Source organism: Scyliorhinus torazame, chromosome 10 (genome assembly GCF_047496885.1).
Source record: "Scyliorhinus torazame isolate Kashiwa2021f chromosome 10, sScyTor2.1, whole genome shotgun sequence".
Lineage (NCBI taxonomy): Eukaryota > Metazoa > Chordata > Chondrichthyes > Carcharhiniformes > Scyliorhinidae > Scyliorhinus > Scyliorhinus torazame.
Window position 1 is genome coordinate 43,717,608 of NC_092716.1, and position 26,018 is coordinate 43,743,625.

A 26,018-nucleotide genomic window follows, 5' to 3' on the forward strand; every position below is an offset into this window, starting at 1 on the left:
CCCAGTAAACAAACATCAGGAAAAAGTGAAGAAACAGCCACTTTAGAAAAAAAACACACCCAAAAACAGAATCAGCCCAAGACCACACCCCCTCTAACCAACTCCTTGCAAGACAAAGTTAACTATAGCCATCAAAACAGCTCCTTATTACACATAACACTACCTTTACTTATACAGCCCAGCACAACAAATCACCACCACAGTGCTCTCCAAGGCTTCAGTGTCTTTTAGTTTGCCTCCAGCCTTTTTTCTTTAATAAAAGTCCATACTTAGTCTGGTGTTTCGAAGTAGAAGTCCCGTTCCTCACGTGTGACCCACAAACGGGCTGGGTACAACATCTCGAACTTCACCCCCCTTGTTAAAGAGGGCCGTTTTTGCCTGATTAAACCCAGCTTGCCTCGTGTCCAAATCCGCGCTCATTTCCTGATAAATGCGCAGCTCTCAATTCTCCCACTTGCTGCTCCGTTCCTTCTTGGCCCACCTCAGAACGTGTTCCTTGTCCAGGAATCGGTGAAAGCGTACCATCGCCCTCGGCGGCTTGTTCGTTCGAGGCTTCCTCGCGAGGGCTCTGTGCACTCTATCCACTTCCAGGGTCCGAGGGAACGCCTCAGCCCATCAACTTCTCCAATATGCCTGTCACATAAGCCCTCGCATCCAATCCCTCACTGCCTTCAGGGAGGCTGACAATTCTAAGACTCTGCCTCCTGGACCTGTTCTCCAGCTTCTCCTGCATTCTTTTCTGGCGGTCGTTCATCATCTCCACCATGGTCTCCAGCACGGTTATGTATTTCTCGTGCTCAGACACATTTTTCTCCACCTCCTGGATCGCTCTTGCGTGAGTCTCTTGATTCTGCACAACTTGATCAATCAAAGCCTTAATCGGGTCCAGCGCATCCTTTATCAGCTTGGTGAAGCAATCTTCGAAAAGCTTCACCAGCTGCTCCGTCGACCACTGTGCCGTCTCCCCGCAGCCCTTGCTCTCCGCTATGCTTTGCTTTCCCGCGTTGCCAGCTCTGCTCGCGTCTTCCTTATAGGACTTTGTCATCTCACACGGCCACTTCTGGTCCAACTCTCCATACACTCTCCTCACCGATTTATCCCATAAGATCCGGGAAAAACGGGGGGGGGGGGGGGGGGGGGGGAAAGAGAGATAAGGTCCAAAAAGGTCCGCCACAGGCAGGAGCTATCAAATGTGCGACCTACTCCTCCAGGGCCGCCACCAGAAGTCTTTGCTGACCGTTTAGAGTACATTAAAGCATTGAATTGAAACAGTGACCAGTCAATCCCAATGATGGAAGCTTTCATCCGCTTGAAGAGTTACTGGAATGATCAGTCAACAGGGAAGCTACTCAGAGTTTACGAACTCAGGTACGAAATCCACGCTTTCCTCCTCGAGAAATTGTCCTCTCTGGCTGATTTGTTTGCTAATGAAACTTGGATGCTGACTATGTCTTAACTTGCAGACATCTTTTCAATTCTAAATGAACTGAACCTCAAATTGCAAGGGAAGGATGATGATTGCTTTCGTGAAGAAATCGCAGCTTTCCAAGTCATTGAACGTTTGGCAATTGCGAGTGCAAAGCCAAAATCACATGTTCCCCACACTGCTATGACACACTCGAAGAAAACAGCATTAGTAAGGAAGCTGTAAATGGACTGGCAAGCCTGACTCCAAATGAAGCTGACTTAACTTCTGCGCCTCAGCTTTGACAGCAACATTAAAAACACGGCACACGTCATTGAAACTATCAGCATTCTGGAGTAGCGTCTGCGAGAAGTATCCGGAGCGGAGTAAAACAAGCATTTTGTTGCTTTTGTCCTTCACAACGACCTACATATGCGAGGTTGGATTTTCCAACCTCACAAAGATGAAGACGGCACAAAGGAACCGGCTGAATCCTGCACCTGATGTGTGCATCGCCCTCTCCTCCTGTGAACCTGATTGGAGTGAGATCGTGAGGACCGAGCGGACTCACCTCTCGCATTAAAGGTAAGATAAAATGGTGGGTCGTGAAGGTCGGCCGGTTGGTAAAAATGGGTCCACGGATAAAAAGTTTGAAAAACACTGGTCTGGAGAGTCCATCAGCATATCCATGGAGATTTGATTTACAAATTTTGATTGCATATGTATGCACTGACAATAACAATGCCTATCTCCATATCCGGCTTGCTGCTAGAGATGGAATACTGGTGGCCCATGAAACGTGGGATCCTCAGCAACCCCGTAGCAGGGTGGCTTCACTTAAGGGGAATGCCCATGTCTGCAGGGGTGGCATTGCCCATGGAGGATTGTGTGGGGGACCCTCAAGCTCACTTTGGGTTTGGGGCACCCTTTCAAAATGATGCCCCAATCTCTGAGGAGCCAATCTTGCCGACAGGTTCAGCTCCCCACTTGGGTGGCAAGCATAGCAAGTTTTTCACCTGTGACGTGCTTCCTGATATCAATTAATGTTGTATCAGTGAACATAATTATATGGCTCTCTATTTCTTCATCTAAGCCATTTATAAATGGCTTTATTTCACAACACGGTTGGCTAATCTAGTTAAACTATGTTAGAGTCAAAACCAATAATAGCAAAGCTTGCACTAGGAAACATTGTAACAGATGCCAGATACCCCGGAATCTTAAGGATATCACAAAAATGGGACAAAATATCTTAGAACCTGTAAAAGCAAATATTTTCTATTCTGTATAGCATGCTTTGCAGAAGCTAATTGAAGTATTTACCAGTCAAAATCTACATTTGGAGAAACAGGTGTCTGGCCATGTCTCTGTTTATACCATTTCCAGATGGCCTCATCAAGAATGCTTGACTGAGCTCCAAGACTAAGAAATGGGTTACCTCAGCAGCAGGTGCTCTGTTTTGACAGATGGAGACAGAGAATTTGCTTTGATTGATTAACATCTTTGACGTTCTTTCGGTGTTCTGCTTTGTCAGTCTATGTTTATTTGAACAAGATTAAAAGGTGTGAAGTGAGGAAAAGCTTCTGTTATTGATGCCATGAATAGTTATCCAATTGACACTTTATAGGGTTGCAAGAACCACAGTTTTTCCTTTCAAATTTTTCTTTGTGTTTATTTTTAATCTTTTCAAGGCAGATTTGTGAATGGGTGTTTTTATCCACTCATCATTTCAAGACTTTCCATTGTTATATGACTAATTCTTTTATACATAATGCACACTGGGTGAGTGGACATGAAGGTCCTAACAACTTTTAAAACTGTGAAAAAGTCCCAGTGAACTGAGTGAGTCCTTGTAACAAGCCCACCTCAGTGCTCGCCTACCTTGGTGGTCACCTCCATCTGCTTCTAGTTGGCAGGCACTACTGTATTCTGTCCCCACCTCCTGGAGCAAGAATTGCATATGAAGGGCTCCTGCAAATTATCCGTTTTGGTAACAAAAATCAGCCACAGCTCTGTAACTGGATGTCTCTGGTTTCAGATGGCAGCTCACCATCACTTTCACAAAGGCCATAAATGCTGGCCTTGCCAGTGATCCTCACATCCCACGAACAAATAAAAACAAAGACAAAAACTACTTATTACCTCGGCTCATAATCAGGCAATCAGAGAACCATTTTCTCTTTAACTTCAAGCTTTCGAACAAGCTGTAGCATTAGGGCATACAAAAATAATTACCATGTATTTCACAGTCCTCTGGCTTTATGATCTACAATCCAAGCAATCAGATCGTCAAAACTACTCTAAAACCTTTTGCTAGATTATTCAATAAGAATTCTTACAGAATATAAGCTTTTGATTGGCCAACAGAAAAAAAATCAATTATGAACCCTAGCCTTGAACTGTACTGTACTTGAATTGTACTATGTTGGCAAACACCAGGCACAAGATCTTCTGAATCATCCAGGTAGGAATACACATGGAGATATGATATCCTAACATATACTGCAACCACAAATATACAATGATTGAGGGGATTAACAAATGCCAGAATCTTGTATTAATAATTTTGATATTTGGAATTGAACCCAATGAACTTCTGATTCATTTGTATGGCAATACGGAAGAATTCAAATAAATGTATATAACAAATGACCAAAGACCAAGGCACAATGTTTGTTTTCAGTTAACCTAATTAATAAAATTGGCCACACAATCTTTGAAGAAATGGAAAACATTTTCCATTTTTACTTCAGTAAAACAGTTAAGCAATTTAAATACTTTTCTTATGCTCAGTAACACCCATCTCATATAAGGATTTGATCAATGGATTCTAATATAGAAAAAAGAGCAAGGAGTTCAACCGCCATGAACCAAAATAATTTCAAACATAATTTCAGCCCAGGCCAAGATATTTATATGGCAGTGAATGAAATGGATACTGCAAAAATAGCAACTTGGGATCCCATGTTAAGTTGATCTAAGAGATGTTCACCAGATTTTGATACATTTGGCTGTAAAAAAGTGGAATAATCAACGGACCACATCGTTTTTAAGAGGTAACATACAATACAAGCCTATTGATACACAAATGACTAAAGATATACATAATCTGAAAGTACATTCAACATTTTGTGCTTTTAATCCCGATCCCAATTTATAATCAATCGTCATTATGGAAGCACATATCTTCAGACACTTGAACTTATAATGAATTACTGAACTTTTTGGAGCTCAGCTAATATATTAAAAGCTTTCATGTAGCCAAAGAGCTCAAATTAGGTGTTAGAAAATACAAAGTCTGTAATATTCACAGTGTGGTGCAAAAAATGCATGGTAGAGTACTTCTACATTTCTATATACACCGTGAAGAAATGGCTAGGATGTTGACTCCTTGGTCTCCTCAGTCCCACTTTCATTTACAGGAACCTGTGATTGAAAAGGGACGTTTTGGGCCAACATTTTCTTGGTTGCTGTTACAAGCTTTGAATAGTTTTCTGGATTATAATATCTTTGATGTTTTGAATGCAGCAGAGGAGCTCTATCCTTGTTTTGTGATAAAAACAGTGGAGGACGTCTCTGCTTTTCACCATCTTTCAAAGATTCTGGGAGTGACTTCCGTTTGCTTTCTGGAAGCAACATGATGCACAGTACTGAGAGGACAGCAAAAGAGGCAAAAACAACATGAAGAAGGAAAAAACCATGATTATTGTGGAGATCCATCATTGGTGATGTTGCTTTTCCAACGCAGCCTGTTGCCATAATAAGGCCTAAGCCTGCACCTCTGTGAAAACATTTTATAAAGTTAAAAATTATGAATTTATGAATATAGATAAAACAGATCTTATAAGTACTTCTGGAACACCTAATCATAATTCACCTAACTCATAATGGGCCGGAATTTTTGTCAGAATAACGGTACAGCAAATGGTGCTCACCATAATTCATGGGTAAATGTACAGCAATTTCAGGTGAGGAGCGGGTAAGCAGTTAAATGCGAATATCCAGAAGTTGCTGCCCCAGTTTCACTGTTCCCCGTTAGCTTAATGAAAACAGCATCTCAATCTTGGCCTCCTGATTTTGTTTTAAATACAATGAAACTTTCGTTTTTTGCCCAATGAAGTCACCTGGGAATGTTTAAGTACAAGAATAACAATGTGATGTGTTAATAAATAAAATCAATAATAAATGATAGCTAATCAATCTATTTGGCATTAAGAATTAAATATTACAAGTATAGAGTCTTATTTCCTTCAGGCTGAATCCCATCTTCTCATTCAGTTCGGGCTGAATCTCATCTTTGGAAAATTAATCTTTTCTGTACATTAGTGCTCATAGCGGAGGCCAATGATTTGACTGAATATGTCAAATTTAGTTTTATTTAATGGGATTTTGCAATGATGTGGGTGAGACACAGAAGCTGTTCCAACCTGGGCTTGTTTGGGTGATTTAGTGTTATCTAATTTGAATTTATATAGTATTGCTGTTCCATTCATTTAATTTTAAAAGTTATCCAGCTAGGGGCAGCACGGTGGCACAGTGGTTAGCACTGCTGCCTCACAGCGCCGAGATCCCAGATTCGATCCCGGTTCTGGACTGTCCGTGTGAAGTTTGCACAATTCTCCCAGTGTTTGCGTGGGTCTCACCCCCACAGCCCAAAGATGTTCAGGGTAGGTGGATTGGCCATGCTAAATTGCCCCTTAATTGGAAAAAATGAATTGGGTACACTAAAATTAAAAAAAATTAAAAAGTTATTCAAGCTAGGATTGCACACTGCTACACATGCATGGAACAGTATTTCAACTTGTGCCTTGGTTTCTGGGTAAGTGCCCGAAGGAGTCTATCTCTGACTTTAACATTGATTCCCATGGGAAACCATGATTCTTTCAAAGGTTGTTTCATTTAAAATCATGATTTTCAGGAACACAACCAAGACTCTAAAGTGAGGACTTACTGAACAATTACTGGATAAGTCAAAAATATATCCTTTTCCAAAATAACAAATACATCTGTTCATATTAGAGAGAATACTCACTCCAAACGTACAAACAAGGCTTTCACATACAGAAAAGACACATCAAATCTTGACTGTTTCTATCCCCAAAGGGGATAGTAGAGGGAGGTCTTTTGGGGGGGGGGGGGGGGGGGACTTTGGGCAGAAAGTCACAGGCCAAGCAAGTGCAAAAGTACATAGCATTAAAAAATGTAGTCATGCACCCACTGCAGACTGCATCTCAACACTGTTGAAAATAACATACGGCTGACTTCTGGTGGCAGCCATGGAGCGAGTGGTCACACATTTGGTGGCTCTTGCTTAAGGCGGAATAGTTTAGTCCTTGTTACCCGATCACAGGAGTACAAAGTGCAGGAACAGACAGAGCTAAGGATTCTCCTTTGGGTGGGCATGTCTCAGCCCTATCAAAAAAGGAGTGCAACTGTAAAGTGGCAACAGTCAGACTAGATTTCAAGGAGTTCGATAGAAGGGAAGATGGCAGTGAGCTCTGTGGTGTTGTTGTCCGCTCAGTGGTCCACGGAACAGTTGGTGGAGATTTTGACGGTCAAGTTCCGGGCAGAAAAGGCGGAAGTCCTCAGAAGACCTGGCTAAGGTGGCTGACATGATTTGGGCAGCCATTGAGAGTGGAGCAGAGGTTGGGGACACATAGTGCATCGCAAAGTGGAAGAGTCAAATGCGGACAATAAGGACCGGCTGGCTTCGTTGGAGGCAGAGATTATGCTGGTGGCGGAGGGCCAAAGGAAGCGGAGGGAGAAAGTGGACAATTTTGTGGGGGGGGGGGGGGGGGGGGGGGAGGGAAAGAGAGAGGAGAGCGAGAGGGAGAGCGAGGGAGGAGGAGGAGGAGAGGAGAGTTTGAGGTTGCCATTTTGGTTGGTAGGGGTGAGCTTTCATTATCTTGGGATACACATGGCATAGAGGTGGGCCCAGCTCCACAAGTTGAATCTGGCAAAACTGGTGGAGGGAATGAAGGAAGAGGTGGGATGTGTTGCATTTGTTGTTGGCTGGAAGGGTCCAGACAGTAAAGATGACAGCGCTCCCGATGTTTTTGTCCGTGTTTCCGAATCACCCAATTTTTGACCCCTGGGGGAATAAGATGATATGGGGTTTGTGTGGGTGGGTAAGGTTTCCCGGACCAAGAGGGATTTCTGGAAAGGTTTAGGCAGGGTGTGGGAGGCACAGTAGGATGGATGGCATGTCCCGTGCGCTCCGATTTGTGGCAACCACAGGTTTATGGGCTGGATGCACGGTTTCGGGAGTTCAGGGGAGGGTTGGGATAATGTATTTTTGGTGCCTATTTGTGGGTGTACGTTTGCAGAATTGGTGGAGCTTGAGGGGTATACTTGTTATTGAAGGGGAATGGTTTAAGGTACCTGTAGGTGAGGGACTTCTTGAGGAAGGAGTTGGGTTAATTCCCGCAGCTGCCACTGATCGTGTCCTATTCTGTGTGTTCATTAGCTGTATGTCTGCATGTCATGATGTCTCTGGTGCTCCCTCTAGTGGTTACTTAGTCTTAGTGTATTTGCATTAACCCCTTGTGTATTGACAGTGATGCATATCACCACATCCCCCCTTTTTTCGTGTTACATATTTTCTGTACTGTGCTAAAGAAAATTGAACAAAATAGGTAGATAAGTGATGACATGTACAAATCATGATGACAGTGATGATTATATAATACCAAATAATATGTATGAGTCCAAAGTTCATGAATTAATATGGTCGAGTGGCTTTCTTGTTTTGTTGGTGAAGTGGCGATGTTGATGGTGGCATGTCCTTGTGAATGGCCTCAGTGTCCCTGTGCTTAAGGAACCAAGAAGTGATCAAATCACTTTGTTGTCTGATTTGGACTCTTTTTTTTCCTATGCTTGTGGTAGCGATGCAGTATGTCACCTGTGTTGAAAGCTGGTTTGCTTGTTCGTAGTGGAGCAAACACATCTGCCTTCTGAGCTGGTTTGCGGTGGAGCAAACTTGAATCGGTGAGATTTGCTGTCATGCCATGGTATGGCTGTACTCTTGCCAGTGTTAGGAGCTGTGCTGTTACATTGTCCTGCATTTGCAGAGTTGTACCTTGTCGTACCAGTCATTGTTCCAGTGTTGTTGTTTTTATCATGCTTGTTGTTGACGTTGGTGCCTTCGGTACGCTTCTTGCTGTTGTCTTTGTTGTTGTTTTCGTAGGTTTTGTTGTTGTGTTTGTTGCGCTCAATGACCACACTGAGTGGAGAATTAGAGTCCTTCACAAAGTTACTCGTGTCAGTGTCCTTTGTGGCATCTGCTGTTTCATTTAGCGTGCCGTCTGATTCCTCGCCGCTCCCCGTCTGGAGTCATGTCCGGTTCACTGGAATCATCTTCGGCTTGTCGATGCTCCCCGTCTGGAGTCCTTTCTGGTTCACCTGAATCAGCTTTGGTTTCTTGACACTCCCCGTCCGGAGTCATTTCAGGTTCACTTGAATCATCTGAGGTGTCTTGATTGCCCATTGGTCATGTCCTATTCTATGTGTTCATCAGCTGTATGTCTGCATGTCATGATGTCTCTAGTGCTCCCTCTAGTGATTACTTAAGTCTTAGTGTATTTGCATTAACCCCTTGTGAATTTACAGTGATGCATATCACCACAGAGGGGTCTGAAAAGAGTTTGTGAATGTAATGTCAAAGGTATTGGGGTGGAGCTAGTGTCGAGCCTATATTTGGGCAATATGGTGGCAATATTTGGGGTGTCAGAGGATTAGGGAATGCAAGTGGGGAAAGAGGCTGACGTGGTAGCCTTTGCCTCCCCGAAAGCCCGGAGGCAGATCTTGTGCTGACGGGACTCGGAACCGCAGAAAGTGAAGGCATGGGTGATCGACTTGGCAGAGTTCCTCCACTTAGAAAAAAAATCAAAGTTCGCCATAAAAGAGGGACGGAGGGGTTTCTCCACAAGGTGGAAACTGTTCATTGACTTCTTCAAGAGACATTAACACGTCATGGGGTGGGGGGGGGGGGGGGGGGGGGGGGGGGGGTGTTTCTTTTTGCTTTGTTTTGGTTTTGGGGCCGGGGGGGTAAAAGGAGGGAGTGGAGGGGCAGTATGGTGGAATAGTGGCAATTGTGTATGGTTTACTGTTGCTTACTCATTTCTGTTCTGTATGTATTTGGAAATTCCTCAAATAAAACATTTAAAAAAATAATAATGTACGGGTTTTATATGCAAATTAATTTTGAAATAACTCCTTAAAGGACACTTTAACTCTACCTTTTCATTGTTACTTCTAGCACATTTGTAGTATTGGAATGTTTTACTATATGGCAGAAGTTTCATATTTGCCACTTTAATTCAAATTTAATGTCTCAAATGTCAGACAGGATGGTCTACATCTGAACCTGAGGGGCACAAATATCCTGGGGGGGAGATTTGTTAGTGCTCTTTGGGGGGGTTTAAACTAATGCAGCAGGGGCATGGGAACCTGGATTGTAGTTTTAGGGTAAGGGAGAATGAGAGTAGAGAGGTCAGGAGCACAGATTTGACGTCGCAGGAGGGGGCCAGTGTTCAGGTAGGTGGTTTGACGTGTGTCTACTTCAATGCCAGGAGTATACGAAACAAGGTAGGGGAACTGGCAGCGTGGGTTGGTACCTGGGACTTCGATGTTGTGGCCATTTCGGAGACATGGATAGAGCAGGGACAGGAATGGATGTTGCAGGTTCCGGGGTTTAGGTGTTTTAGTAAGCTCAGAGAAGGAGGCAAAAGAGGGGGAGGTGTGGCACTGCTAGTCAAGAGCAGTATTACGGTGGCGGAGAGGATGCTAGATGGGGACTCTTCTTCCGAGGTAGTATGGGCTGAAGTTAGAAACAGGAAAGGAGAGGTCACCCTGTTGGGAGTTTTTTATAGGCCTCCTAATAGTTCTAGGGATGTAGAGGAAAGGATGGCGAAGATGATTCTGGATATGAGCGAAAGTAACAGGGTAGTTATTATGGGAGACTTTAACTTTCCAAATATTGACTGGAAAAGATATAGTTCGAGTACAATAGATGGGTCGTTTTTTGTACAGTGTGTGCAGGAGGGTTTCCTGAAACAATATGTTGACAGGCCAACAAGAGGCAAGGCCACGTTGGATTTGGTTTTGGGTAATGAACCAGGCCAGGTGTTGGATTTGGAGGTAGGAGAGCACTTTGGGGACAGTGACCACAATTCGGTGACGTTTACGTTAATGATGGAAAGGGATAAGAATACACTGCAGGGCAAGAGTTATAGCTGGGGGAAGGGCAATTATGATGCCATTAGACGTGACTTGGGGGGGATAAGGTGGAGAAGTAGGCTGCAAGTGTTGGGCACACTGGATAAGTGGGGCTTGTTCAAGGATCAGCTACTGCGTGTTCTTGATAAGTATGTACCGGTCAGACAGGGAGGAAGGCGTCGAGCGAGGGAACCGTGGTTTACCAAGGAAGTGGAATCTCTTGTTAAGAGGAAGAAGGAGGCCTATGTGAAGGTGAAGTGTGAAGTTTCGGTTGGGGCAATGGATAGTTACAAGGTAGCGAGGAAGGATCTAAAGAGAGAGCTAAGACGAGCAAGGAGGGGACATGAGAAGTATTTGGCAGGAAGGATCAAGGAAAACCCAAAAGGTTTCTATAGGTATGTCAGGAATAAGCGAATGACTAGGGAAAGAGTAGGACCAGTCAAGGACAGGGATGGGAAATTGTGTGTGGAGTCTGAAGAGATAGGCGAGATACTAAATGAATATTTTTCGTCAGTATTCACTCAGGAAAAAGATAATGTTGTGGAGGAGAATGCTGAGCCCCAGGCTAATAGAATAGATGGCATTGAGGTACGTAGGGAAGAGGTGTTGGCAATTCTGGACAGGCTGAAAATAGATAAGTCCCCGGGACCTGATGGGATTTATCCTAGGATTCTATGGGAGGCCAGGGAAGAGATTGCTGGACCTTTGGCTTTGATTTTTATGTCATCATTGGCTACAGGAATAGTGCCAGAGGACTGGAGGACAGCAAATGTGGTCCCTTTGTTCAAAAAGGGGAGCAGAGACAACCCCGGCAACTATAGACCAGTGAGCCTCACGTCTGTAGTGGGTAAAGTCTTGGAGGGGATTATAAGAGACAAGATTTATAATCATCTAGATAGGAATAATATGATCAGGGATAGTCAGCATGGCTTTGTGAAGGGTAGGTCATGCCTCACAAACCTTATTGAGTTCTTTGAGAAGGTGACTGAACAGGTAGACGAGGGTAGAGCAGTTGATGTGGTGTATATGGATTTCAGCAAAGCGCTTGATAAGGTTCCCCACGGTAGGCTATTGCAAAAAATACGGAGGCTGGGGATTGAGGGTGATTTAGAGATGTGGATCAGAAATTGGCTAGCTGAAAGAAGACAGAGGGTGGTGGTTGATGGGAAATGTTCAGAATGGAGTACAGTCACAAGTGGAGTACCACAAGGATCTGTTCTGGGGCCGTTGCTGTTTGTCATTTTTATCAATGACCTAGAGGAAGGCGCAGAAGGGTGGGTGAGTAAATTTGCAGACGATACTAAAGTCGGTGGTGTTGTCGATAGTGTGGAAGGATGTAGCAGGTTACAGAAGGATATAGATAAGCTGCAGAGCTGGGCTGAGAGGTGGCAAATGGAGTTTAATGTAGAGAAGTGTGAGGTGATTCACTTTGGAAGGAATAACAGGAATGTGGAATATTTGGCTAATGGTAAAGTTCTTGAAAGTGTGGATGAGCAGAGGGATCTAGGTGTCCATGTACATAGATCCCTGAAAGTTGCCACCCAGGTTGATAGGGTTGTGAAGAAGGCCTATGGAATGTTGGCCTTTATTGGTAGAGGGATTGAGTTCCGGAGTCGGGAGGTCATGTTGCAGCTGTACAGAACTCTGGTACGGCCGCATTTGGAGTATTGCGTACAGTTCTGGTCACCGCATTATAGGAAGGACGTGGAGGCTTTGGAGCGGGTGCAGAGGAGATTTACCAGGATGTTGCCTGGTATGGAGGGAAAATCTTATGAGGAAAGGCTGATGGACTTGAGGTTGTTTTCGTTGGAGAGAAGAAGGTTAAGAGGAGACTTAATAGAGGCATACAAAATGATCAGGGGGTTGGATAGGGTGGACAGTGAGAGCCTTCTCCCGCGGATGGATATGGCTGGCACGAGGGGACATAACTTTAAACTGAGGGGTAATAGATATAGGACAGAGGTCAGAGGTAGGTTCTTTACGCAAAGAGTAGTGAGGCCGTGGAATGCCCTACCTGCTACAGTAGTGAACTCGCCAACATTGAGGGCATTTAAAAGTTTATTGGATAAACATATGGATGATAATGGCATAGTGTAGGTTAGATGGCTTTTGTTTCGGTGCAACATCGTGGGCCGAAGGGCCTGTACTGCACTGTATTGTTCTATGTTCTATGTAAATTTTAATGACAAGCCTGTAAAAAGTCAGGAAAAATTGACATGTAAACAATTAAACAGAAACGAACATAAAAACCACAACTGCTGTACTTACCTAACTACAGTTGGAATAACCTCACTGGCAAAAAATATGCTCAGTGTAACAACGGCATAGGCGGAGAACAGACCCAGGATGGAAAGAGTCAGGCGAAGACCTTGATGTAGGTCTGTAGGAAAACAAAAATAAGCTGTTTATAGTGCAATACCAAAGCAGAAAAGCATAAATAGCTTGAGATAATCTTAGGCTGGGACTTTTGGCTCTAGTTTGTGACGGACAGGGTATGCAGCGAGAGCAAAAAAACATTGAGAGCAGGCCTTAATTGCGTTCCACGTCAATGGAAATGCAGGATGCAATCATCCCTTCCTCGTCAATGGAAATGCAGGATGCAATCATCCCTTCCTCGTCATTGGCGGGCCACATTTCCCGTCAGAATGTCAGAAACCTCACTGTAATACCGTAGCATATCATTTAAAGGTGCAGGGGCGGCCTTTAAATATGGCACCCGGATTATTGAAGCACTGAGGTAATGGTGGGGCAGGCGAATCAGAGGCCAGAGATACGGTATGGAAATGTTGCCTGTCAATATATTCAACAAAGTGTCCTTGATACGCAGAAAAAGCCACCATTGCAGTCAGCGGGCTCAACCTGACTTTTTCCACCCAATATTGGATTTTGCAGATAACAGAGATGATACTGGCCTTAGTGTTTTCACTGGCACAAGATTTGGCACAACTGGATTTGTAACAGACAGAGGCACTGTAAATAGTCATATAGGGCATAATTATATATTTTTTAAAGCAGCAGTCGTGGGCATACACTCCTTCTAACTTGATTTGCCTCCATTCAATAAGGTTGCGGTTAAAATTTTACATAATTTCATTTTTCAGCCCAATCTCCATATACCTCAACTCTGAACTCCCTGTAGTGCCCAAAAATCTATCAATATAAGTCTTAAATACACTCAATGACTTAGTATCTCTGGTTATCTTGGGTAAAGCATTTAAAAGATTCACAATCCTGTCAAGGAAGAGTATTTCTCATGTCAGTTGGGCGTCACGGTAGCACAGTGGTTATCACAGTTGCTTCACAGCTCCAGGGTCCCAGGTTCGATTCCTGGCTTGGGTCACTGTCTGGGTGGAGTCTGCACGTTCTCCCGTCTGCGTGGGTTTCCTCCGGATGCTCCGGTTTCCTCCCACAGTCCAAAGATGTGCAGGTAGGGGGATTGACTATATTGCCTTTAGGTTAGGTGGGGTTACTGGGTTACAGGGTAGAGGTGAGAACTTAAGTAGGTGCTTTTTCCAAGAGCCGGTGCATACTCGATGGGCCAAATGGCCTCCTTCTGTACTGTAAATTCTATGATCTAAATGGTTAGCCTTTACCCTGAAACTACTACCAGCCTCACCAGTCTGGGGAAACAGCCTCCCAGGAGGCTCAACAGGATAGAACTTAATATGGTTCAATGAGAGCACCTCCCATTCTTCTGAACTCCAGGGAATATAGACCCATTTTACTCAATTTCTCCTCCAAGGACACCTCTTTTTTCTAGGAATCAATCAAGTGAATCTTCTTTGCACTAAAGCCTTTCTTTAGGTAAAAATAAGACAAAGTGTACATGATACTCCAGGTGCGATCTCAACAGACCAAGACTACTTTATTCCTGTGATCCAATCCCCAAGCAACAACAGTTAGCATACATTTGGCTTCCTAATTCTTCGCTGCACCTGCCATGTTAGCTTCCTGTAATTCATGTGCAAGGCATACAAAACCCTCCGAATCCCAACATTCGTTATAATAAAAGGAAAATGGCAAAAAATTGCAAATTTCCAGCAGGTGCTGGAAAAACCTCGAGATCAGGCACTACCTATGGAGAGAGAAACAGAATTAATGTTTTGAGTCCGACACGGCTTCTTCCCAACATCTGCAAAGTTTCCATCTTTTAAAAAATATTCTTTTTCATTTTCCTATTGAAGTGGATAATTTCACACTTCCGCACATCATACTTCATCTGCCACCTTTATGTCCAATCACTTAACTGGTTTATTTTATTTTGTAGCCTTTGTAGATCCTCGTCACAGCTTACTTTCCCATCTGGCTTTGTATCATCAGCAAACCTGGATACATTACACTCAGTTCCCTCCTCTATGTTATTGATATAGATTGTAAATAGCTGAGGCTCAAGCACCGACCTTCAGAGCACTCCAATAGTTATATCCTGCCATTTTGAAAATGACCCATAAGTTTCCTTTTCCCCTGTTTTCTGTCCATGAACCAATCTGTCGTGTTGGGTGTTCTGATCTACAAACAAGTCAACACGGCTGGAGATGGTGTAACTCTATTTTATTAACAACTCAACTGTAATAACATACTGTAAGCTTGGGTATGTGCATTACCAGCTTATCTGTGGACCCTGTCCTATCACTATCTAGGTGAGGCACTCAGCACATGGTGAATGTCTGGAATGTCTGAGAGGCAGGCTGCGAGCTCTGTGCTCTGAGCTGGCTGCTGCTAGAATGAGCGGGAACTCTGGTGTCCCCTGTCTTTATAGTGTGTGTGCTCTCACTGGTGATTGGCTGCGATGTTGTGTATGCTGGTTGGTCCTACTGCATGTCCATCAGTGTGTCAGTGTGTGTGTGATTGCACCATGATATGCTGATGTATATCATGACATAATCCTCAATCCAAGTTAATATATTACTCCCAATCCCATAAAATCTAATTATGCCAACCCATTATTCGCATATTTAGTTTCATAGAATCCAAATATACTTAAGAGTCTGTGAGTTACATGCTCAAAAATTAATAGATTGCACAAACATTATTTCCCATCGTAAAACTGGGTTGACTCTAACCAATTTGTGAATGTCCAAATGCCTTTTGGCCATGTGCTTAATAATGGATTATCTTGTTTTCCCTACTACTGATGTCAGATTGATTTCTTCTTTTCCATGTTCTCTCTCCCCTCCTTTCTTGAACATATTTTATTTGCTACCTTCCAATCCTTTCTAGAATCTAGGGTACTTTGGGAGGTGAAAATCAATACATTTTCACTACCTCTGCAAGTTGATTACTTTAGAATTGAGTGTGTGGATAATCAGGTTCTAGGACTGTCAACTTTTAGCCCCATTCATTTCTCAACTATGTTTTCCTTTATTGATAGTCATTACTTTCCACATTCTCATTAGACCGTTCCCCACACTTGTTGCGCCAGTATGTTGTGTGTCTTCTTACTGCTCAAAAAAGATACAGAATAATTATTTTTAATGTCTTTGCTATTTTCTTATTCCCAATTTCCCCATCTGTACCTCAATTGTTAGGCGCTGGTTTAGCACACTAGGCTAAATCGCTGGCTTTGAAAGCAGACCAAGGCAGGCCAGCAGCACGGTTCAATTCCCGTACCAGCCTCCCCGGACAGGCGCTGGAATGTGGCGACTAGGGGCTTTTCACAGTAACTTAATTGAAGCCTACTCGTGACAATAAGCGACTTTCATTTAATTTTCTTGCCGTGTTGCACTCGGGCGAGAGCACAACACAACCGGAGGATCGCAGGAGGCCTCCAGCGGGCTTCCCGACCTTCTCTGTGCCTCACGGGATTCACCCAAGTGCCGTGTGACGTTGGATTCGGAACTCCGCCCAAAAGCGTTGGGACCAAATGACGCTTGTGGACCTACCTGTACCATATCTTAAGACCTACCTATACTATATCCACCAACCTCCCTAGATTCTCCAGCCTGCCCACAGAGGCTGCAGCCAGGTGCCGTTCAGCACTGGTCCACGTGGACCAAGCGGAACGGCAACTGGGGTGTTTCCCGGGCCATCGGACGCCCCTGGGTGGTCAGGGTAAGTGCAGGGTGGCTCCCTGACCCTCTCCCTGGAACGTGGGTATTTTGGCACTGCCATCTCCAGCTGTAGCTCTGCCTCAGTGCCAGTGCCAGGGTGGCACTGCCAAGTGTCAGGGGGCGAGGGAGGCCGTGCCCATGAAATGAGGGTGGATTTGAAGAATGGGGGTGTGCATGGCAGGTAAGTAGCAGCCTCTGGGAGGGGGGTGGTGGTGCTGGGTGGGGGGCCTGGAAGGGGCTTGAAGAAGGGGGGGGACCCAGGAACCCCATAGTGGAATGTCCTCAGGGTGGGTGTGGGATAGTGCCCATGTGTGCGGGAGGTGACATTGCCCTTGGGCGGGGGAGACCCAAAAGCTCACTTAGAGATCTGGGCACCCTTTCAAAATGGCAGCCCGATCTCAGAGTTCAGCTCCCCAGTGCTTAAAAAAATTCCAAGTCTGGGCAAAACCATTGAGAAACTCCTCAGGGCACAAACAAAATGACAGTACCACTGAATAGCAGTGGGAACTCGAAACTCCTTGAAAACCCCGCCACAAATGAAGTATTTCCGGAGAATCGCGCCAGTTCTCATTTATTCATTTGTTTCCTACATACTTGTCAATGATCTTACAATGTTTGAATATTTCTTATTTTTTTAAATATAAATTTAGAGTACCCAATTCATTTTTTCCAATTAAGGGGCAATGTAGCATGGCTAATCCAGCTACCCTGCACATCTTTAGGTTGTCGGGGCGAAACCCACGCAAACACGGGGAGAATGTGCAAACTCCACACGGACAGTGACCCAGAGCCAGGATAGAACGTGGGACCTCAACGCCATGAGGCAGCAGTGCTAACCACTGCACCACCGTGCTGCCCCCAATGTTTGAATATTTCTTGATGGTTTACTCTCATTGTATTTTCTCCTTAATTATTTACTTGGACATTCTTTGTCGATTTTTAAAACTCTCCCAATCCTCAGGTTCAATATTCCTTTCGGGAACATTTTAAGCCTCAATTAATTGGATACTACCCTAACTTTGCTAGCTAACCATGGATGTATCATTTCTCCAGTGGAGTTTTCATTCCTTGAGGAAATGAATATGAATTGAGAATTATGATGTATTTCTTTAAATGTTTGCCATTACTTACTTAACCTAGAATAATATATTTTAATCTATTTTCTTTAAAAAATATATCTTTATTAAGGCATTTGTATGAACACTAAATAGAAACAAACACAAAAGCAAGAACAAACAGGATCATAATAAATAACTAGCCAACACCCCAACTATTCTCCTCCTCCCGTCCTGCCTTCCCCATTTTAGCGACCCCCTCCGCTGACGGCTCAATTCTCCTTGCAGAAGCCGATGAATGGCTTCCACCTCAGGGAAAACCCATCAACCGACCCTCTTAAGATTAACTTGATTTTCTCCAACCTTCGGAACTCCGCCACGTCACTCACCCACACCCCCAGTTTCAATGGCTCGGAGTCCCTCCACTCCAGCAAAATCCATCTCCGGGCTACCAGGGAGGCAAAGGCCAGAACATCGGCCTCTCTCGCCCCCTGGACTCCCGGGTCTTCCGACATTCCAATTATCGCCACTTCAGGACTCGGGACCACCTTCACCCTGAACACCTCGGACATTATGTCTGCGAACCCCTGCCTGAACCCCTTCAGTTTTGGACATGCCCAAAACATGTGAACATGGTTCGCAGGCCTCCTCGCGCATCGTCCACAGCTGTCCTCTACCTCCTCAAAGAACCTGCTCATCCTAGCTACCGTCATGTGTGCCCCATGAACTACTTTAAACTGGATAAGGCAGAGTCTTGCACACAACGAGAACACATTCACCCTCCTCAGAGCCTCCTCCCACAACCCAGCCTCAATTTCCCCCCTCCAGTTCCTCCTCCCATTTCCGTTTGACTTCCCCTATCGGGGCTCTTTCCCAGTCCATTAGTTCCTTGTAGATCTCAGACACCTTACCCTCATCTATTCCTTCCCTCGATAGCACCCTATCCTGTAATCCCAAGGGCGGCAGACCGGGAAAGGACAGCACCTGCTTTCTCAAAGTCCCAGACCTGTAAGCATCTGAACACATTCCCACTGGGCAGCTTATATTCCTCCTCCAAGTCCTCTGAACTCACAAAGCTGTCCCCACAAACACTTCCCCAAAATGTTCGATCCCCACCTGTCACGACCCGATACCTCGCATACGATCCCCCGGTGCAAACCCATGACTGTCGTAAATCGGTACCTACACCGAGGCACCTTCCAACCTCAGATGCTGCCGCCACATTCCCCACACCAGCAGGGCCACCACCACCACTGGGCTCGTGCAGTGCTTGGTAGAGAGAATGGTAGAGACGCCTTTAACAATGCCCCTAAACTTGTACCCCTGCAAGAGGCCGCCTGAATCCGCCCTCACGCCAACCCCTCCCCACTACCTACTTCCTCGTCATAGCAATGTTTGTTGCCCAATAATAATTCATTATGTTTGGGAAGGCCAACCCGCCCTCCCCCTTGCCCCCCTTCCAAAAGCACCTTCTTATCCCGTGGAGTTTTCCCCGCCCACACAAACCCTGAGATCAAAGTATTGACTTTCTTAAAGAATTATTTTGGGAAGATGATCGGGAGGTTCTGAAAGACAAATAAGAGCCTTGGCAGCATCGTCATTTTCACTGTCAGCACCCACCTCACCAGCGACAGTGGCAGCACATTCAACCTCTTAAAATCCCCATTCATCTTTTCCACCAACCGCACCAAGTTCAACTTGTGCAGCTGCTGTCATCGCCACGTCATCTGGATACCCAAATATCTGAAGCTCAGCCCACGGCAACAGTCCCAACCTCCTCTCCTGTCCCCTGGACTTGATCAAGAACAACTCAGTCTTCCCCATATTTAGCTTACCGGAAAACCAGCCAAACTCCTCCAGAATACTCAGAATTCCCCCGATACCTCCCAGTGGGTCCGAGATATAAAGCAGCAGGTCAGCCACGTATACCGAGATCCTGTGCTCAACCCGCATTCCCCCTGCACAATCCCTTTCCAGCTCCTTGACACTTTAAGCGCCATTGCCAATAATTCTACTGCCAAGGCAAAAGGCAACAGGGACAATGGGCACCCCTGCCATGTTTCACGGTGTAGCCTGAAGTACCCCAAGCTCACCTGATTTGTCGCACACTCGCTACCGACGCACTATACAACAATCGGACCCAGTTCACACACCCCTGCCTAAACCCGAACCGCCCTAACACTTCCCACAAGTCCGTCCATTCCACCCAATCAAAAGCTTTTTCTGTGTCCATTGACACTGCCACCTCTATATCCTGTCCCTCCGGGGGCATCATTATCACATTTAGTAGTCTCCTAACAGTCGCTTCCCCTTTACAAATCCTGTCTGATCTGTCCGGCACACAGTTTTCAATTTGCGAGGCCAGGATGTTTGCCAGCAACTTGCCGTCCACATTTAATAGCGCTATTGGGTAATAATAATCTTTTATCGTCACAAGTAGGCTTACATTAACATTGCAATGAAGTTACTGTGAAAAGCCCCTAGTCGCCACATTCCGCCACCTGTTCGGGTACAGAGGGAGAATTCAGAATGTCCAATTCGCCTAATAAGCACGTCTTTTGGGACTTGTGGGAGCACACCGGAGCACCTGGAGGAAACCCACGCAGACACAGGGAGGACGTGCAGACTCCGCTCGAACAGTGACCCGAGGGATTTGATCCTGGGACCCTGGAGCTCTGAAGCAGCAGTGCTACCTACTGTGCTGCCCACAATGTGGGTGATAGGACCCACAATGCTCCAGATCTTTATCCTTCTTTAGTACTGGGGATATAGATGCCTGCAATAATGTTGGGGGGAGTTCCCCTCGCCTCATTATATGCCCTCACCAGCAAGAGCCCTAGGCCCCCCCAAACTTCTTATAAAATTCTACAGGAAGTCCATCTGGGCCCGGTGCCTTCCCTGCTTGCATCACCCCATGCCCTCCAACACCTCTACCAGTCCAGTGGGGGCCCCCAGCCCCTCCATCACCTTGGGGAACTCCAATCCACCCAAGAACCTCCACATTCCCTCCTGCCGGGGGCTCCAATTCATAAAGCCGCCTGTAAAACTCCTTGAATACCCCTTCATCATCACCGGGTCCAGTACCACTCTTCCTCTCCCGTCCTTCACTCTTCTAATCTCTCTCGCCACCTCGTGCTTCCTGAGTTGGTGGGCCAGCATCTTATCGCCTTCTCCCCATACTCATATGCTGCCCCCTATCCTCCGCAACTGCCCTACTGCCTTCAGCGTGGACACCAACCCAAACTCCATCTGGAACTTCTGCCTCTCCTTCAACAGTCCCTCCTCTGGAGCCTCCGAATGCCTCCTGTCCATCCGCAGATTCTCGTCCACCAACCTTGTCATCTCTGCTCGCTCCATCTTTTCCCTGTGCATCCGGATCAATATGAATTTCCCCCTAACCTGCCTTGAGCATCTCCCATAGCGTGGCGGCCAGGATTTCACCCTTTCCATTCAGTTCCACGTACCCTCAAATGGCGGCCCTCATCCGCTCGCACACCTCCTCATCCGCTCGCACACCTCCTCATCCGCTAACAACCCTACGTCCAGTCTCCACAGTGGAGTTGCTAACCCCTCCCCGTCACCCTCCTCTATAAATCAACCAGAGCGAGTCCAAGTCCTGGATCTTTCCCAGCACCTGCCTCACACTCCACATCATCCAGTTTGGGGCATAAACATGAACCAGCATCCCCTCTAGCTTCCCATTCACCATCACGAACAGTCCTCCTGAGTCTGCCACAATGTTCCCCACCTCAAACACCACCTGCTTATTGACCAACACCTCCCCCCCCCCGCGTCTTCATGTCTAATCTTGAAAGAAAGACTTGCCCTACCCACCCTTTCCTTAACCTGGAGTGATCCCCGATCTTCAAGTGTGTTTCTTGCAAAAAGGCCACGTCCGTCTTCAAGGTCCTCAAGTGCGCGAACACACATGAGCGTTGACTAGCCCATTCAGACCTCTCACGTTCCGTGTGACCAATCTGGTCGGGGGCACCCCGCTCCCTTCCCTGACGATCAACCATATCCCTTCTTGGGCCAGACCCTCGAGGCCCACCCTTGGATGCCCACCATCACCACGGCTTTTCCTGCTGCGCCACAGCAACGACACCTTTGTTAGCAGCCACCCCCCCCTCGCCTATACTAAACAACCCAGCCCTCTACTATTCTAACCACCAGCCCACCCCCCACTGCGCTCCTGTGAACTAGCCCACCCAGCTAGCCTGGCAGCCCGCTGATTCCCCTCCCCCCGCTCGCATACCTCCATAACACAACAACAATGGAACAAGAAAAAAGGTGCATTCGCCCTCAACGCTCCCCAAACATCCCGCCACCAAACCCAACAAAACATCTCAAGGAGAGAAGTTTTCCAACAAACGAAAAGAAAACAGACAGAAAAAGCACACCACTTCCACAGTTCAATGATAGTTTCACCTGCCAGTCCATTGACTCTTAGAAATTCCATCACCTCCTCTGGCGTCCCAAAACAATGTTCTCAGCTGTTAAATGTCACCCAGTGGCAGGCCGGGTACTGAATCCTGAACATCACCCCCTTTTTGAAGAGGGCAGCCTTCACCCGATTGAACCCAGGTCTCCTCTTTGCCAGGTCCACGTCCAGGTCCTGGTACACCCAAAGCTAGTTGTTTTCCCAGGTGCACTTCCTCATCTGCCTTGACCACCTCAATATCGTCTTATCCAGTAATCGGTGGAGATGCACCAACATCACCCTTAGTGGCTCGATTGTCTGCAGCTTGCTCATCAGCGCCCAGTCGACCTCCAGGGGCCGGTCAAAGACCCCCTCCCCCATCAGCTTTTCCAGCATCTTGGCTACATACGAATCAGTGTCCGCTCCCTCGATACCTTCAGGCATCCCAACGATTCTTAGATATTGTCTCCGGGAGTGATTCTCCAAGTCCTCCACCTTCTCCTTTAACTGCTTCTGGTTCTCCCATCATTCAAATCTCAGCCGCCAAATCTAGATCTTCCTGGGCTTCTCTCCTCTGCCGTCTGAACTTCTCGTTTAAGAAGTCCACCAGCTGCTCTGTTGACCACTGGGCAGGCCGGACTGACCCTTTACCCTCCGCCATCTTGACCTGCGGCGCACAACGATTCTCTTGCTCCAACTGCTCCCTTCTTCTTGACACACTTCTGGTCCGTGGATCCACCCACCAGCGGAGTTCAACTTTTTTCAGTCACCTCAACACCTTTTTTCACCAAAGCATTTGCCCAGAAAGTGGGAAAAGGTTCAAAAAGGCCACCTCAAACGGGAGCTGCCAAATATGTGACCATTCACTTCATAGCTGCCACTGGAAGTCTTCATTTTAATCCATTTTCAACTAACTCACTGATGCATCCCTAATTGTACATGTTTAAAATTGAAGACCCTATTTTCTTTTTTTTTAATTAAATATTTTATTGAAAATTTTTGGTCAACCAACACAGTACATTGTGCATCCTTTACACAATATTATAACAACACAAATAACAATGACCTATTTTATAAACAAAAAATGAATAAATAATAAATAACAAAAATGAAAACTAGCCCTAATTGGCAACTGCCTTGTCACAAGTAACACTCTCCAAAAATATAATTTAACAGTCCAATATATAATTATCTGTAGCAACGACCTATACATACTATACAGTATATATTAACAACCCTGAGAGTCCTTCTGGTTCCTCCTCCCCCGCCCCCGATCCTGGGCTGCTGCTGCTGCCTTCTTTTTCCCATTCCGTCTATCTTTCTGCGAGGTATTCGACGAACGGTTGCCACCGCCTGGTGAACCCTTGAGCCGACCCCCTTAGGACGAACTTAATCCGCTCTAGCTTTATAAACCCCGCCATGTAATTTATCCAGGTCTCCACCCCCGGGGGCTTGGCTTCTTTCCACATTAGCAATATCCTGCGCCGGGCTACTAGGGACGCAAAGGCCAAAACATCGGCCTCTCTCGCCTCCTGCACTCCCGGCTCTTGTGCAACCCCAAATATAGCCAACCCCCAGCTTGGTTCGACCCGGACTCCTACTACTTTTGAAAGCACCTTTGTCACCCCCATCCAAAACCCCTGTAGTGCCGGGCATGACCAAAACATATGGGTATGATTCGCTGGGCTTCTCGAGCACCTCGCACACCTATCCTCCACCCCAAAAAATTTACTGAGTCATGCTCCAGTCATATGTGCCCTGTGTAATACCTTAAACTGAATCAGGCTTAGCCTGGCACACGAGGACGACAAGTTTACCCTGCTTAGGGCATCTGCCCACAGCCCCTCCTCGATCTCCTCCCCCAGCTCTTCTTCCCATTTCCCTTTTAGTTCATCTACCATAGTCTCCCCTTCGTCCCTCATTTCCCTATATATATCTGACACCTAACCATCCCCCACCCATGTCTTTGAGATCACTCTGTCCTGCACCTCTTGTGTCGGGAGCTGCGGGAATTCCCTCACCTGTTGCCTCGCAAAAGCCCTCAGTTGCATATACCTGAATGCATTCCCTTGGGGCAACCCATATTTCTCGGTCAGCGCTCCCAGACTCGCGAACTTCCCATCCACAAACAGATCTTTCAGTTGCGTTATTCCTGCTCTTTGCCACATTCCATATCCCCCATCCATTCCCCCCGGGGCAAACCTATGGTTGTTTCTTATCGGGGACCCCCCCCAAGGCTCCAGTCTTTCCCCTATGCCGTCTCCACTGTCCCCAAATCTTCAGTGTAGCCACCACCACCGGGCTTGTGGTGTAGTTCCTCGGTGAGAACGGCAATGGGGCTGTCACCATAGCCTGTAGGCTAGTCCCCCTACAGGACGCCCTCTCTAATCTCTTCCACGCCGCTCCCTCCTCCTCTCCCATCCACTTACTCACCATTGAAATATTAGCGGCCCAATAATACTCACTTAGGCTCGGTAGTGCCAGACCCCCCCTATCCCTGCTACGCTGTAAGAATCCCTTCCTCACTCTCGGGGTCTTCCCGGCCCACACAAAACCCATGATGCTCTTTTCAATCCTTTTTAAAAAAGCCTTCGTGATCACCACCGGGAGGCACTGAAACACAAAGAGGAATCTCGGGAGGACCATCATCTTAACCGCCTGCACCCTCCCTGCCATTGACAGGGATACCATATCCCATCTCTTGAAATCCTCCTCCATCTGTTCCACCAACCGCGTTAAATTTAACCTATGCAATGTGCCCCAATTCTTAGCTATCTGGATCCCCAGGTAACGAAAGTCCCTTGTTACCTTCCTCAACGGTAGGTCCTCTATTTCTCTACTCTGCTCCCCTGGGTGCACCACAAACAACTCACTTTTCCCCATGTTCAATTTATACCCTGAGAAATCCCCAAACTCCCCAAGTATCCGCATTATTTCTGGCATCCCCTCCGCCGGGTCCGCCACGTATAGTAGCAAATCGTCCGCATACAAAGATACCCGGTGCTCTTCTCCTCCCCTAAGTACTCCCCTCCACTTCTTGGAACCCCTCAACGCTATCGCCAGGGGCTCAATCGCCAGTGCAAACAATAATGGGGACAGAGGGCATCCCTGCCTTGTCCCTCTATGGAGCCGAAAATATGCAGATCCCCGTCCATTCGTGACCACGCTCGCCACTGGGGCCCTATACAACAGCTGCACCCATCTAACATACCCCTCTCCAAAACCAAATCTCCTCAACACCTCCCACAAATAATCCCACTCCACTCTATCAAATGCTTTCTCGGCATCCATCGCCACTACTATCTCCGTTTCTCCCTCTGGTGGGGCCATCATCATTACCCCTAACAACCTCCGTATATTCGTGTTCAGCTGTCTCCCCTTCACAAACCCAGTTTGGTCCTCGTGGACCACCCCCGGGACACATTCCTCTATTCTCATTGCCATTACCTTGGCCAGGACCTTGGCATCTACATTTAGGAGGGAAATAGGTCTATAGGACCCGCATTGTAGCGGGTCCTTTTCCTTCTTTAAGAGAAGCGATATCGTTGCTTCAGACATAGTCGGGGGCAGTTGTCCCCTTTCCTTTGCCTCATTAAAGGTCCTCGTCAGTACCGGGGCGAGCAAGTCCACATATTTTCTATAGAATTCGACTGGGAATGCATCCGGTCCCGGGGCCTTTCCCGCCTGCATGCTCCTAATTCCTTTCACCACTTCTTCTACCTCGATCTGTGCTCCCAGTCCCACCCTTTCCTGCTCTTCCACCTTGGGAAATTCCAGCCGATCCAAGAAGCCCATCATTCTCTCCCTCCCATCCGGGGGTTGAGCTTCATATAATTTTTTACAAAATGTCTTGAACACTCCATTCACTCTCT

The 26,018-nt window shown here is 46.4% G+C and overlaps 1 protein-coding gene across 4 annotated transcripts in view; it reads right to left on the minus strand.

The window, feature by feature from the left end:
- Positions 1-4,451: 4,451 nt before the first annotated feature.
- Positions 4,452-26,018, minus strand: part of slc22a31 (solute carrier family 22 member 31) — an 82,007-nt gene continuing 60,440 nt past the window's right edge. For 3 of the 4 annotated variants that reach the window (XM_072518046.1, XM_072518047.1, XM_072518049.1), the window contains 2 exons: positions 12,890-13,001; positions 4,452-5,186 (listed from right to left, as the gene is read on the minus strand). In XM_072518046.1, coding sequence (XP_072374147.1) covers positions 4,781-5,186; positions 12,890-13,001 — 518 coding nt within the window. In that variant the 3' untranslated portion in view covers positions 4,452-4,780. Of the gene's footprint in view, positions 5,187-12,889; positions 13,002-14,454; positions 14,697-26,018 lie in introns of those variants that run through there. The other variant, XM_072518048.1, reaches the window with a different exon arrangement.